Source organism: Pongo abelii, chromosome 5, assembly GCF_028885655.2.
Source record: "Pongo abelii isolate AG06213 chromosome 5, NHGRI_mPonAbe1-v2.0_pri, whole genome shotgun sequence".
In the NCBI taxonomy this organism is placed as follows: domain Eukaryota; kingdom Metazoa; phylum Chordata; class Mammalia; order Primates; family Hominidae; genus Pongo; species Pongo abelii.
The window spans coordinates 48,278,781-48,295,653 of NC_071990.2; the positions used below are offsets into that span (position 1 = coordinate 48,278,781).

The 16,873-nt window shown below is 37.8% G+C and overlaps 1 protein-coding gene across 2 annotated transcripts in view; it reads right to left on the bottom strand.

Moving 5' to 3' along the window:
* PTCHD4 (patched domain containing 4) overlaps window positions 1-16,873 on the bottom strand; it is a 206,177-nt gene that overhangs the window by 126,287 nt on the left and 63,017 nt on the right. For both annotated transcript variants that reach the window (XM_063724827.1, XM_054557615.2), the window contains one exon: window positions 15,042-15,522. In XM_063724827.1, the coding sequence (XP_063580897.1) occupies window positions 15,042-15,522 (481 nt within the window). The remainder of the gene's footprint in view (window positions 1-15,041; window positions 15,523-16,873) is intronic.

Below are 16,873 nucleotides of genomic sequence, written 5' to 3' on the forward strand. Positions count from 1 at the left end.
TACTGGGTGATGCAGTCCATAGGAATCAGCTGTCCAGAGCAAAGATGAGAAAAGAGAAAGATGGGAAGAAAATATGGTGGCAATGGAAAGGGAAAACAGAGCGACCAGCACAAACCCCATGCAAGGCACCCAAGGTAAAAGCCAATTATGCATAGTGGGTTAATATGACAGAGCATATTTCATTCATTCAGTCAGTCCAAAAATAATTTAAAATTCCCCCTATATTGTCCTAGGCCCTCTACTAGTTGCCTGGGACACAAAAACAGCAAGTCTTGATGTTTTAATGAAGGCTTTGCAGCCTAGCATGGGAAGTGACGATAGGCATGTAAACAAGGGTACAGAGAAGGCAAAAGAGGAAACCAATCAGTGATTCTTAAATTTGGAGGTCAGTAAAAAATGCCATAGAACAAAGAACATTTGAACCTGGTAGATCACAAGTAAGAGGTGGAAGGTAATTTCTGGAAAAAGAAACATCACAAGATATGAAACAGCCTTGTGTATTCGGATAGATATCAGCTAGGTTTTGCTTAGAATTAGAAGCTATTCAGACACTAAACCCATGGGTTTCCTTGGAGGGACTTCTCTGCCTTGGCTGAAATGCTACGGAAACACAGCAGTGCTGAGCTGAGTACATATAGATGGCATGTTGGTAATGGCATTTGGATGGGGTGAGGGAATACAGGAACACACTTGCTTCTGCTTTAGGATTTTCATTTTTCAGGAAAAGGTTAAGAAGAATTAAAATAGACAAAGGGATAAATAGTCTGAAATAAATAACACAACCAAAAAGGAAAATGTTCTAGGAAGTTTACAGGAGGGAACAGTAAGGAAGAACCTCAAACATAAAAATCATAAAAAGAAGGTCACTTTCTGAGGATTAAACTCATTTGATCTAGATAGATAGAGTTTGTTTCGTTTGACCTATTTATTGACATATATAAGTAAAATATTTATAATAAATAAAGAAAGGAGAAAGAATGTGTGATAGTCCCATCAGAAATACTGTTTACTTAGTTCATTTACTTACATAGTCAGTGATATTGATTCATCTTGGCAAAAGTTTATCAACAAAAGGAGGTGACCAACATGGAATGATCGGGGCTAGCAAGGTGAGCATCTGTTTTACATACACAGAACTTTCCAGGGAGCAATGAGACACCATCTGGAAGGCATTGGGGCAGCATTCTTTGAAAGGAACAAAGAAATTCATCAGGTATCACTGCTTTAGTTTATGCTCATCACAAAGTCTTCTGAATAATAACTGGTCTTTTTACATATCTTGAGAAAATGAAGCCTAGTTAGAAGATACATGTAAGCCCCTTTTTTGGAGAGGTTACCAGACAGAGATTCTTGCTCACTTATTTATCTCTTGTCAACATGCTTAATGGGATTCCTTTGTTGAGAGTTTGGTTTGCCACTGTACCTTTATAAAACAATTTCTTGACCCATAAGACAGAAGTTCTTCCCCTGGAATACAACAAAATTAGAGATAATTCTGTCATTGAATGTCTTGGCATCTTACTTAGTTTCTCCTGGCAACCATAAACCATCATTGCCTCCAGCCTTTGAGATTGGGTTAACTTGTCTACAGGAGAGAAAGTTAAGGTGTTAAGTAAAAATCATACCTCCGGGAACACTTCAATAAAATGACTCCAGGAAGTACATGGATAAAATATTTGATGGACGTGCAGCCACCCGTGCTATGAAACATATTTAGTTCATCTCTAGTACAATTTCTACCTTCCATTATATTATGAAGGAGGCACTGTCGAATGGTAGAGGAATGGCAGTTTTCAAACTTTTTTTTAACTTTTTTTTTAGGTTTAACTTTCAACTTTTATTTTAAGGGTACATTTGCAGGTTTGTTATATAGGTAAATTCATGTCACAGGGGTTTGTTGTACAGATTATTTCAAACTTTTATATATTTTTTTAGTTCATAGTAATTTTTTATTCAAACTAAATCTTTACAGAAACTTGTCATGTGAAATATTTAGAGCCAAGGGCATGGTCAGAATCAGGAGAGAGTGGCTGGACGCGGTGGCTCATGCCTGTAATCCCAGCACTTTTGGGAGGCTGAGGCGAGCGGATTACTTGAGGTCAGGAGTTGGAGATCAGCCTGGCCAACATGGTGAAACCCCATCTCTATCATTAATAAAAATTCAAAAATTAGCCGGGTGTGGTGTTGCATGCCTGTAATCTTAGGTACTTGGGTGGCTGAGACAGGAGAATCACTTGAACCCAGGAGGCAGGGGTTGAAGTGAGCCAAGATTGCAGCACTGCTCCCCAGCCTGGGCTACAGAGTAAGTGAGACTCCTGCTGGCTCAACTATTCTCAGGCCCCGCAGTACCCTCTGTACCCCAGAAGCCCCGGGCTCAGTTGGAGAACAGCTAGCAGAGCCAAGGAGCCTGGGAGGCAAAGTCAAGAAATGCAGGTTCTAATCCTGACCACATAGTCTTAAGAATGGTTCTGATGACTTTACTTTCTTATTTAATAGAAACAGCATCCCTACTTACCTCTTGGCAAATAAGGAATCCATATTCATAAAAAAATGGCCATTTTTTAATACTTTTAAGTGCATGAAGCTCCACACAAACACGAAAAGGTACAACTTTTAAACTAAACTTACACTTGAAACACCCAAATCCCTTCATCACCCAGTCACTTTCAGTGGCTTTGTTTAAAAGCCATTGATTTAAATTTTTTAAAAGAACACCTAATTTTACACTCAGGTTTATAACATTTTTCTAAAAAAATAACCTTTATCTTTGCTGTGAGCTAGTAAAATCACAAGTCATTCATTCAAGAAATAATTATTGAACACACCACTTATTATTTGCCCCCCATTGTGGCAACACAGTAAAGTATATAACCTTGCCTGGAATCTTGATCATGGCAGGGTAAAGGAGGAGGAAGGTAATAGAATTATAGAGAATGAAGCCATCAATTTATTGCTAAGTATTATAATGAGTCCTCATTATGTTCATCAGTCTCACCCCAAAACCTACATGTTAGGTGCCTTTCAGTGATCTCTTTTGTGTGATCTTATTTGGTTTTCATTCGATGAAGTGAGCCAGTTAACCTCCTTCTTCTCTTTTTTCTTCTTTTTTTGTGCTAAAAAGTAGTTTAACCTAATTTTGTCCCCAATTATTTCTGGTAAAATTATCTCATTTTCCTTCATTACTTGGCTTTTATCATTTAGTAATATGGCCATATTATTTATGCTTTTTATTATGTCACCTCAAATACTGTTAATGAATACTCTTTACTAATATACTATCTTACTTTATATCATTAAATAGAATATTTAGTTTAGAATGTTACACCTAAAAGGGAAACAATCACTGCAAGTATCACTGGCCTGGACCTAGTCTTATTTCTATTTAGACTAAGTCAATGAGGGGAAGCAGCAAAACAAACAGCAGCATCTTCTTTATATTAAACTCAAACTCAGGATTGTACTCAGACTGATTTGCTAAGGGTACATAGTGATATCTGTAAGTCAAGTATTGAATATTAGAATTTTGTCTTGGTCTGGATTAAGGCATTACTCAATCATTAACAAAGAAGCCGACAACTATGATACACAAACACTTGCTGCAAATATAAGCCACCATGTTCCAGGAAGGCAGGTGGGAATTAGCCCACAGGGGTTCTCAATTCTTGGAAGCCTAAGGTTGGCCTCTGGGACCATCAAATAAACATAGAATGTATCTCATCTTTCTCTGCCAGTTTTCTTTTTTGTTAGATCACTAGGTATAATAATACTGGCTTGAAAGATCATTGAATCTAGGAAGTGTATCTCCCATTTTTCAATACATTTTTCTTCAGAAAAACAACGGCATAACCCCTAATGCATTTTCACCCCACAAGTTTCCAGAGTTTCAATTGCAGCATTTACCTTGCTTGATGCAGTACTGCAGAAAAAAAATCCCATTCTGGTTGGCAATTGCAGCTGTCCTGCACCAGGAATATTTTTTTCTTGGGACATTCTGACATGACAGTAAAGTGGACTTCAATTAATGAGGAGTGTTAAGGTTGCTTTTGATAGACATGTATTTGAGGATGGCTTAGATGCTGGAGAAATGGAAGTACCTGACATATTATTATTCTACCACGTGCTGGATAAATTGATGTCACTCCCATGTCCCTCCCTGCTTAGCTATTCAATCCTGATTCACTATCTGACTCAAGAAGTAAAAAGCAAGAGCAGCACATATTGAACAACAGGAGGCATATTTACAAATCTTTCCATTTAAAAAATCTAAACTAGCATATCAGCTACCCTCAAGATAAACAAGATTACTAAAATGGGTCCATATGCATCTCACCCTCAGTAAAATTGTTATGTAACAGTACTCTTTCTCATTCCTAAACTTCAGTAACCACTTGAGGAAACTCATTTGCAGTAAAAAGTGCAAGAGACGGAGGTGGATTCCAAAGAAGATGTAGAACCTTAAGGAGTCAGGAAAATTACTAGCAGTGTTGGACAGTGCTGTATAATAAAAAGTACACACTAGTCAATGCTACCTCAAATGCTTGACATAAAATTCACCTCTTACTTCTTATGCCAAGATAGCTATCTTTTCCACCTCCTTTAAAAGGTCTAGCAAAACCAGTTAGTGAGACAATGTCTCACTTCATTAGAAAGGTCTGACAGAGTAGGTCCATGTCAAAGCTCTAAAAGAAGAACAGAGAAGGAAATAAATAGGCAAGAAAATTAAAACTAAAGAATTACATACATAAAAATAGGCACATTAAAATATCTAAGCTAAAAACAACCAAAAGTTAAGACTTTTCTTGCTCAAAGAACTCTAGCAATCATAAAAGCCACCAATAAGTCAATGTTTAAAAATGTTGACTGTGGGTACTTTAGACAATGGCAAAGATGCCAAGGAGACACAGCTCTATCCCCCAGTGAGTCAAAACTCTAGAAGAGATGACATACAGAATGAGTGTCAAATAAATGATTCACTGATTAAAGAGCTAAAGTGGAAGAGATGTTAAAGAACAATGAGTTCTTCCTCATCCAGTGAGAGTAACATGAAGGAGGACCAGGGACAAGACATCTAGCAGGTAAGAGGCAGTAGCTGGACTGGACTCCAAGTCGTCTGACTGTAAGCCTCTAAGCATAAGCATGGGAATATTTTCACATCATTGGCCAGTGTTTTCCAAAGGAGGTGACTGTCACCAAAGCAGCATGACTACAACTAATATGGTTAAGAAATAGCTCCAACTAAACATTCCAGATGTCATAATAAGGTCCTTTCTCTTATAGCAATGGAATTATTTTAGGAAGGATTTTGACATGTTTGATGATCCTGAGTAAAATAAGTCCTGTGGCAACATATTAGAGACATTTCTAATACTGTAAAATAATCATTATAAAGAACTTTAGCCAAGCATTAAGTCTTAGTGGGCCCACTATATCCTAAACACTGTGCTGGTTCATGCTTTGGGAAATAGATGTGCACAACGCAGAGGTGAGAAGAGCTATGTCTTCTCAAAACTACTGACCCACAGAATCCATGAACATAATAAAGTGGTTGTTTTATCCTACTAAATTTTGTGGTGTTTGTCATAGATAACTAGAAATCTCCAACTTAGTTAACTAGATATCTAGTCATAGATAACTAGAACAAACTCCAACGTAAGACAATTACCTGACCCAGAAAGAACCATAATATTTCAACTTATCAATTTCTTACCATAGTGATGTTAGGGAATAATATTGCCATTTCCTTTATTATTTGGCTTAGTTTATTTGAAAGAGACAAGTGATGCTCATAAAACAATCCATTTGCCCATCTGCGTTTTCTATATTCCTTGCTGTTGGCTAGCCAATAGAATGTATAAGAAGTAACTGCATCACTTCTGAGGTAAGGCTGTTACAAATAGGTGTGAATTCTCTAACTATTTTCTCTTTTGCCTGCATGGCCTTGAACACAAACTCTGAGGATGCATGGTTACAAGATGGAGGCATCCTGGATCCCTGAGTTTCTGTTGGAAGAGAGGTGGCAAAGAGATCTTCCTGACCCACACCAAACTGTGAGATAAGCAAGAAATATATCTTTGTTATGTTAACATGATCAAGGCATTATTTGTTATTGCAACATAGTCTAGTCTAGCTGACCCTGACCTGCACAATTTTCATGATTTGTCATTATAGTCACATCTTTGTATATACTGTAAACTTCATTTTTTGTTTTCGGATTAAATTCAACTCAACACCTACTTAACTCTTCTACCCAACTATATGTGCCTAGGGGTTAAAAAAACAGCAACCATGTTTACTCATTTCTTTTTTAAAAAAAATTCATGAACACAAGCTTCAAGTGGGCCTTTAGAGCTTTCTAGTTATCTTTCCGAATTTTCTTTAATTCAGTCTCCAGTTTTCCAAGGTGACTCAAATTCCTTTCACTTTCCACAAACCAACACCTCCTTCCCCAAGTTTGTTCTCAGGTGATGACTGGCTTCATATTTGCTGACAAAGCTGAAGGCACAGAGGAGAATTTCCACATGCTCTCATCCCTGTACGCACTGAGTTATCTGGATCTGTCTATGTATTAAGCCTTTCCTTTACCTATAGTAGGTGAACTGTCTATGCAGTGACTCCACTTATGCTCTGAATCTAGTCCCTTCTTTTGTAGTCAGTGGCATTGCTTCTGCAATTTCTTCCTCTCTCTGCTTTCCTATAAAGTTTTCTTTCTCACCTGAGTGTTCCCATCAGCATGCAAACATTAATTTCTTTTTAATGCAAAATCCCTCAAAAGAGCAATGTGCAAAAATCACAAACATTCTTATATACCAATAACAAACAGACAGCCAAATCATGAGTGAACTCCCATTCACAATTGCTTCAAAGAGAATAAAATACCTAGGAATCCAACTTAAAGGGATGTGAAGGACTTCTTCAAGGAGAACTACAAACCACTGCTCAATGAAATAAAAGAGGATACAAAAAAATGGAAGAACATTCCATGCTCATGGATAGGAAGAATCAATATCATGAAAATGGTCATACTGCCCAAGGTAAGTTATAGATTCAATGCCATCCCCATCAAGCTACCAATGACTTTCTTCACAGAATTGGAGAAAACTACTTTAAAGTTCATATGGAACCAAAAAAGAGCCTGCATTGCCAAGTCAATCCTAAGCCAAAAGAACGAAGCTGGAGGCATCATGCTACCTGACTTCAAACTATACTACAAGGCTACAGTAACCAAAACAGCATGGTACTGGTACCGGTACCAAAACAGAGATATAGACCAATGGAACAGAACAGAGCCCTCAGAAATAATGTCACATATCTACAACCATCTGACCTTTGACAAACCTGAGAAAAACAAGAAATGGGGAAAGGATTCCCTATTTAATAAATGGTGCTGGGAAAACTGGCTAGCCATATGTAGAAAGCTGAAACTGGATCCCTTCCTTACATCTTATATAAAAATTAATTCAAGATGGATTAAAGACTTAAATGTTAGACCTAAAACCATTAAAACCCCAGAAGAAAACCTAGGCAATACCATTCAGGACATAGGCATGGGCAAGGACTTCATGTCTAAAACACCAAGAGCAATGGCAACAAAAGCCAAAATTGACAAATGGGATCTAATTAAACTAAAGAGCTTCTGCACAGCAAAAGAAACTACCATTAGAGTGAACAGGCAACCTACAGAATGGGAGAAAATTTTTGCAATCTACTCATCTGACAAAGGGCTAATATCCAGAACCTACAATGAACTCAAACAAATTTACAAGAAAAAACCAAACAACCCCATCAACAAGTGGGCAAAGGATATGAACAGACACTTCTCAAAACAAGACAGTTATGCAGCCAAAAGACCCATGAAAAAATGCTCATCATCACTGGCCATCAGAGAAATGCAAATCAAAACCACAGTGAGATACCATCTCACATCAGTTAGAATGGCGATCATTAAAAAGTCAGGAAACAACAGGTGCTGGAGAGGATGTGGAGAAATAGGAATACTTTTACACTGTTGGTGGGACTGTAAACTAGTTCAACCCTTGTGGAAGTCAGTGTGGTGATTCCTCAGGGATCTAGAACTAGAAATACCATTTGACCCAGCCATCCCATTAGTGGGTATATACCCAAAGGATTATAAATCATGCTGCCATAAAGACAGATGCACACGTATGTTTATTGTGGCACTATTCACAATAGCAAAGACTTGGAACCAACCTAAATGTCCAACAATGATAGACTGGATTAAGAAAACATGGCACATATCCACCATGGAATACTATGCAGCCATAAAAAAAGGATGAGTTCATGTCCTTTGTAGGGACGTGGATGAAGCTGGAAACCATCATTCTCAGCAAAGTATCACAAGGACAAAAAACCATACACCGCATGTTCTCACTCATAGGTGGGAATTGAACAATGAAAACACATGGACACAGGAAGGGAAACATCACACACTGGGGCCTGTTGTGGGGTGGGGGGAGTGGGGAGGGATAGCATTAGGAGATATACCTAATGTTAAATGACGAGTTACTGAGTTCAGCACACCAACATGGCACCTGTATATATATGTAACAAACCTGCACGTTGTGCACATGTACCCTAAAACTTAAAGTATAATAATAATAATAAAAAGAATTGTCTTTATTCACTATCTTCACTTCATTCCCTCCAATCTGCATTGAATCTCTTGAAATTTCCCTTTCATTTTCAGCATTCCCCCAAGCAGCTCTTTTCAAAGTCACCAATGACTTCTATATTGCTAAATCAGATGGCTACTTCTCAGTTCTCAACAGACACAATTTCTTAGCCACTTTTGGAACAATCACTCTCGTTCCTTCATAAAACACTTTCTTTACTCTGCTGTTGATTCGTTATTCTCTCTTGCTTCTCATGCTATTTTTCTGCCTGATCCTTTTTAGTATCATTTTCTGAATCCCTCATCTTCCCAATTTCTAACCATTGAAATGCTCCGGGGCTCAAATCTTGGATGTCTTATTTTTTCATTTATATTTATCTTTATACTTGATCTCATTGGATTCTATGGTTTTCAATATTAGCTATGCTGTGATGAATCTCAAATTTGTATCTTCAGCCGTAATTTACAGATTTCCTCTGAACCTGATCTATGTACTGTGTTATATTACTGACTCCACATTTGCCACTTGGTTTTGATATTTCCCCCACAATGAATTCCTCTCATGACTTCACTACTGCAGTAAATGGCAAATGCATTCTATCACTTATTTGATCCTCTAAGCTTGGAGTCATCTTTGACAATTCGTTTTCTCTTACACATCTTATCTAGTCCCTCACTGAGTCCTGTCAATTCTATTTTCAAATATTTATCCTGAGTCTAATTCCTTTTTATCACCATCCCTGCTCCCGTGCTATTTCACATCACCATTATATCCCATGCAAAATTTGCAATAAACTGTTAAATAGTCTCTGTAGAATTATTCTTGCCCCATTGCAAATTAATTTATGTAGTGTAGACAAAAATGTCTTTATAAAGTATGTCAGACCACACCCTCTTGTCTCAAAATACTTCAAACAGCTTTAATTTCACCCGAAGGTTAATTCTCAGTGTCTTATATGACCTGACCCAATACTACCTCTTAGACCCCTTCTTGTAACACTCATACTCAGATCAGACTCTGATCCAGACATATTCACTTTCTTGCTCTTCTTCAGCTTCACCAAGCAAGGTCCTATATTAAAGCCTTAGCACATATATTTCTCTCTGCCAGAGCCACTCATCTCAGGTGCTTCGTTTAGCTCTCTGCTTCAATTTTAGTCTTTAGGAAGGCTTTTATCTGACCGCTTATGTTCTTTATCCCTTATTCTGCTTTATTTGTTTTATTTATATCACTTAGGAATCATATAACATAGTTTATATTTCTCTATTTAGTTGTCCTATTCATCCCCTCTGCAGTCCTAAAACGTAAGGTTCACGAGGGTGACAACTTGATCATTTCTGTTCAATGCCTTTTACTCCAGAACCCAAAAATTCCTTGAACATAGTAGATGCTCAATAAATCTTTGAAAATTAATAAATAATTTAATGTGAGTCTCAGTTTGGAAAAATGAGTGAAAATCTGTATCTGAAAGGCTTGTTTTTCCTTGCAAAAAACGAGTCATCACTGTGTCCTGTGGTGTCGAGCTGACTGAAGTGAGACTTCTACACATAACGCAGACTCAGAATGGACAAAAAAATAATAGTGATCCGAGGCTACTACTGTCCCTGGCAACTATCCATAGAATATCAGCAAAGTACAGAATGAGCCAGCTTGGCATCTGTATGTGATATTAGCCCATATTTCTCCTTCCAGAAAGAGGAAACACATCCACATAAAGCAAATGAGGTGAAAAAAAGGCTGACAATGAGTTATAAATTAAATTAGTGCCATTCTCATTGGTATGTGCTTAGAGAGAGAAAGGATGTTAGGCTAGCGCTAAATGAGGTCCTTTCAAGTATTTTTTAAAAAAATTATGGCCTGGCGCGGTGGCTCATGCTATAATCCCAGCACTTTGGGAGTCCAAGGCAGGTGGATCACCTGAGGTCAGGAGTTTGAGACCAGCCTGGCCAACGTGGTGAAACCCCATCTCTACTAAAAATACAAAAATTAGCCAGGCTTGGTGGCACACTCCTATAGTCCCAGCTACTTGGGAGGCTGAGGCAGGAGAATCACTTGAACCCGGGAGGTGGAGGTTGCAGTGAGCCAAGATCATGCCACTGAACTCCAGCCTGGGTGATAGAGAGAGACTTCATCTCAAAAGAAAAAAAAAATATTAGAATTCTGGAATTCTTTCTGAATACTGCTCTAGAGAGACTGCATGCACCTCTAATAATCTTTTTTTCTAAACCCAAATCTGAGACATACAATTTGACACACATAATTTTTTTTATGAGAACACCAGGACAAAGTATAAAAATTGTCACTGGCTTAAAAAACGTGGGATATTTAGGTACAGTATACATGCCTCTGAAATGACTTTGAGAATATTAAGTGGATGAATGACAAGACAAAAAGAACAAGAAGATGCAGTACAGAGGCGAGATAGGCAGTCGAAGAGAAGATAGCTAAGCCGGTTCAGTGTGAGGAACAAACAGTATCAGCGACACACCCAGCTTCAGGGATGATACTGATGAGCATGAATGGTTTGAGTATTGATGCATAATGGAGTAAATAAATATTCACTACCTCAAAGAAGTCATCTTAGGAAGACAGGAATAGAAATAGAGGTTTACCAGTTGGGCTGGTAAAGAGTTGGGCTTCTTTCCCTTATACCCAACTAACTTAGGGATTATGCAGTTTTGATAACATGTAAACTGTAATTCATCAAAAACTGGTTTCAACCATTATCGTGTGTACCACTAGCAGATATATATGTGGCAAACACAACATATTTATGCTCAACTTCACATTCCACCTCACCACTTTCATAGCAATATGCTTTTATGTCTCACAGCTTTGTGTATCTGAGGCTCTGTATGCAAAGCTGTGATTTTTCTATTCTAAGCCTCTCTGTCTCTCTCTTTCTATCTCTGAAGGCGTTAGAAGGCAACAAAGGAGACTATAGATTAGAGATTTGAGGATAACATATACTTTAAAGGTTTTTATAAAGGATTAAATACTAACTTCAAAGATGAAACAAATTGTATTTTGAAATCTTCAAATTGTAAGGCTGAAGATTCCAAATCCTTTATTTTATATATGAAGGACTTAGGGCAAAGGGACTTCACAGAACTGCCCAATGTAACACACAGAGTTAGTAGAAAAGCTGGGATGAAAACCTAGCAAAGTGTTCCTTTTATTTCACCAGTTCTCAATCTTGGCCTCTTTTCTACTACAATCATTTTAAAAATAAAACAAAACACAACAAAACAAATGCCCCCTTCATGGAGTAAAAATCTTAAAGTATATGTTCTTAGGTCTTCTGTTGGTATGTTTTCAGAAATAGCAGAAATGATCCTTTCAGAAGATTTTAAGGACTTGAATTGCAGAAATACTTCAGAGGGACCATTAAGCAGTCTTCCTAAAGTCTGCATCTACACTGTCCAGGGTTTATTTATGATTCTAAAAGTCACTGGGAGAGGTGCAAAGTGTGTGTTGAAGGGTCTAGACTTTTCCCTCACTGTGGCTTTTAGCATTCCAGTTATTTGTTTAAGGAATGGAAATACCTCTCAGGCTTCGTAGAGCCTAGGTTACAATCCAGCATCAGTAGAGATAGTTTTTCTCTTTATTTGTATGGAATATGTAATTGTATATTTTTCTGGTAAATGCTTTCATTACCTAATTAGTTCATCAGCAGTTTTAGAAAGGAACCTTGGAAAGCAGTAAGGTGTCCAATTTGTTAACCTCCAATGAACTATGTTTCATTTGTAAATCATGCTGTGTGGTTCTTATAAATCTTATTATTTCAAGCGATGAGACTTAATTAAAAAAAATGTAACAAGTGTAAATAGTTCAAATCTAGACTCATCTTTGTCATTGGTGACAAGAATTTTTTATAGAATAAGTTCTTTGGGAAAAAGAAAGGTACTATTTACTAACAATATTAATATGTATTTAGAGATGATATGCAAAATCCAGGAAGGCTCAATTTCCTAAAGCCAAGGGCTGTTTTCTATTCATCAGTGAATCCACCGCACTTAAAACATCAGGTTAAATAATAAAACTTGCCAATATTTACTTAGCATTTAGTATAGGCTATGAGCTTTTCTTTCTTTTCTTTTATTATTATTATTATTATACTTTAAGTTTTAGGGTACATGTGCACAATGTGCAGGTTAGTTACATATGTATACATGTGCCATGCTGGTGTGCTGCACCCATTAACTCGTCATTTGGCATTAGGTATATCTCCTAAAGCTATCCCTCCCCTCTCCCCCCACCCTACAACAGTCCCCAGAGTGTGATGTTCCCCTTCCTGTGTGCATGTGTTCTCATTGTTCAATTCCCACTTATGAGTGAGAATATGCGGTGTTTGGTTTTTTGTTCTTGCGATAGTTTACTGAGAATGATGATTTCCAATTTCATCCATTTCCCTACAAAGGACATGAACTCATCATTTTTTATGGCTGCATAGTATTCCATGGTGTATATGTGCCACATTTTCTTAATCCAGTCTATCATTGTTGGACATTTGGGTTGGTTCCAAGTCTTTGCTATTGTGAATAGTGCCACAATAAATATATGTGTACTTGTGTCTTTATAGCAGCATGATTTATAGTCCTTTGGGTATATACCCAGTAATGGGATGGCCGGGTCAAATGGTATTTCTAGTTCTAGATTCCTGAGGAATCGCCACACTGACTTCCACAGGGGTTGTTTTAATTATATACTGTTACATTTTTCAAACCTAGTTTTTGAAAATGATATCATTATATTTCTCATTTTATATGAGAAGAAACTGAGGTTTAACAAGATGAACTGGCTGGGCGTGGTAGCTTACGCCTGTAATCCCAGCACTTTGGGAGGCCAAGGTGGGCGGATCACCTGAGATCAGGAGCTTGAGATCAGCCTGGCCAACATGGTGAAACCTTGTCTCTATTAAAAATACAAAAAATTAGCCAGGAATGGTGGCTGGCACCTGTAATCCCAGCTACTCAGGAGGCTGAGGCAAGAGAATCATTTGAACCTGGGCGAGAGAGGTTCCAGTGAGTTGAGATCGTGACACTGCACTCCAGCCTGGGAGACAGAGCAAGACTCTGTCTCAAAAAAAAAAAAAAAAAAAAAAAAAAAAAAGAAGATGAACTAACAACATGGCCACAATGATATTGAGTTTATAGATAAATAAGTTAGATCCCAGCATCTATCATATAAACACACTTCATTCTCAAAAACATTTGCTAAGGTCGAAAAAGAAAGGGCTTATGTCACCTAGAAGACTTTCTGACCACATGCCTGCATCTTTTTAAATTTGCTAATAAAGCTGTAATTCAGAGCTGATTTTAACCTGGAGAGTGAGAAACAATTATTTTGTTTAAGGAATGAAAGCATCAGGAGAGGTAGCTCTTCTCTTTATTTGTATGGAATATATAATTGTCTATTTTCCTGATAAATCTTTCCATTACCTAATTAGTTCACCAGCAGTTTTAGCAAAACCCCTAGCAAGCCCTAAGGTGTCTAATATGAAGACTGTCTTGCTCACGTCAGTTCACCACCAATAAACTATTTACAGCTCATTCTCTAAATCGCTACACGTAGGGAATTACATCACACTTGATGTGTAGAACGCTTTTGCTGTACCAATAGCTATCACCATCATCATCTCTTTTCTGATAAGACACATCAATCTTGTTGCTAAGCACTTACGTGCCTTTATTCCCAGATTTGATCTTCTCTTTGAAAAAATATGCACACACACACACACACACACCACCTACATACTATTTTCTAGACCGTTTATGTATAGCTGGAGGAAAACTTATAAGATGAGATAATCTTGACTAAGGCTATTCATTAATTCTTTTCACCAAAGATGAAAAAAATTAGAGGATATTTCTAAGTGGCAGCAGGAAGGTTTTAGTTTATACAGAGGTAGGGGAATGGAGTATACTCTGTGCAGAAACATTGAAATAAATTAATAAACAAAGCTTACTTAAGAAGTTCTTTCAGATTAGGACACATCATTGGTTCTCAGAATTTTCATCTCATGATATTCACTCTTCACTCCCATCAACTTGAGAATGGCCATGAATATGGACCACAAAATTTTGCTCGAAGTAGGTTTTGGATCTCCTTAACTCGGTCTCTCATAATCCCTGATCTGTTATTTTTGAGGGATCTGAGTAGAGAATTCTAATGTTGTATAACTTAAAAACATTTGACAGCATTAAATTAAATGAGAAGACGGTTTGCTCATCCCATAATTTCCTAAAAGACCCAATAAGGTGAAACAGACACAACCCCAAGTAAAATTTTATGTAATGATACAGACACTCCAATGCAAAATTAAAACAGATTTCCACCTGAGAATTCAAGAAATATACTACCTTGCCCCAAACCGGTAAGAATCCGATTACCACAAGGATGGATAGTTACCCATGGCGAAGAACGGGATTCCCAGCAAGGTGGAGTTGTACTTTCCATCGGTGATGAAGAAGATCCCTGCTGCTGTGATGATGGAGATGCATACTGTGAGCACCCCCAGGAGGCCCAGGAAGGGCTTACTGCGCAAGCAGTCCTTCATGGAGCTGGAGAGGGTGGCTGTGGTCAGGATCAGCACAAGGCTCACCAGGACCTTGCTTCTGGCCAGGATGCTGGTCTTATGAAAGTCTCTCCAGAGGCTAAAGGATGCTAAAGAGTAGAGCTGGAGTTCTTGATGCTCCTCCTGGAGCTTCCTTATAAGCTTACAGAACTCATTCTCCCACTTCTCCCCTATGAGGTCTTGGGTGGCAGAGCCATAGGTCTGGAGGTAGTAGGTGATTTGAATGGCTCTGGCTGACTTGACCCGCTGGTCTTTGCTGTTTGGCACTTCCACTACCCCGCCCAGTTGGTGTCCAATAAAACTGTTCCTCCCATCCTTGAAAACAGAAAAAGAAGAGACTTCAGTTACCAAACGGATGTACATTCCAGAGAATAGATTCTTACTCTAAGTGAAGGAGCACAAGGAAGGCAGAGATAGGTGCTAGTAATTGTGAAACTGATGTGGATGGAGAGGCAATTTAGAATTTTATTTTCAACATTTGGAGCCACATGGGATACCATGTATGATGATCAAGGACAGAAAATATGCAAAAAGTATTACAAAGCTACAGAAGAATTGCCACATGCATAGAGAAATGTAGATAAATATTTTGATCTCACTCATATCCCACTTCCCAACATTTCTTTTTGTAACAATCCATTACAACTCCTTAATACAGGATCAAGTTTTACGATTCAGTTTCAGCCAAAAGTAAAGCTTGCCATGAATTAATAATATTTCAAAAGTTAAGGTAATTATCTGTTCTATAAATATACACTAATCTTTCTAGGGTTCATTCATATTCCTATGCCAACACTCATACAAATACACACAAACATGAATATTCTTACGTATTCTCTATATTCTGGGAATATAATTGCATACTGAAGAGCAGTACAAAAAATATTGTTTCTTACAACTAATTTAACGGCATTGAAATATTTCCCAAATATGATGTGAACACCTATTCACACATTACAATGCTCCCTCCGAACACCTGCCTCAGACATAGGTAGACCTTTTCTTATTGATGACAGTAGACAAATCCCCTAAATGAGACTGATAAGAATTTCAGATTGAGTTGCCAAAAGTCAATTCATTTTCAGAGTTTGACATGAGATAGAGTAGGCAAGATCATGAAAGTAGGAAATTGGTAAGACAAACAGTCACTGCTCTTTAAGGCACACGTATGTGGCCAAAAAGTTACTAAAACAGGTTGAGAACAGTAATTCTCATCCAGTGTGCCCCAACATGAAGAAAGAAATCTCTAAGAGCTGTCAACAAATTATCATTAATTTGGAAAGATTATTATTGCCACAACTATCATTTATTTCAATGGCAATGGTTCTCAGAATACTGAAGCTAGTAGCAGGCTGCATGATGAAGTATAGCATTGAAAGTATGCTCAAGTACCAGGTGAGAGACAGGCACTAAGGTACGTTTATGTCACAAGTAGACTGTGTGTCAACCGAACCTGCCAAGATGTTTATCTAACAAGGATATAAATGGGTAAAATCAGGAGAAGAAACAGTTCTTCCTAGAGTGGGTAGGGCAGAAGGCCACAAACTCAGTAGTGTGATAACTCTGGTTTTTCACAGAACTGGGAGGTATTATGTACTCTAGCAGACATATGTCTTAATTCCTGTGGACTTGTTTAGCTCAGACACTTATATCTAAGGCACTTGTT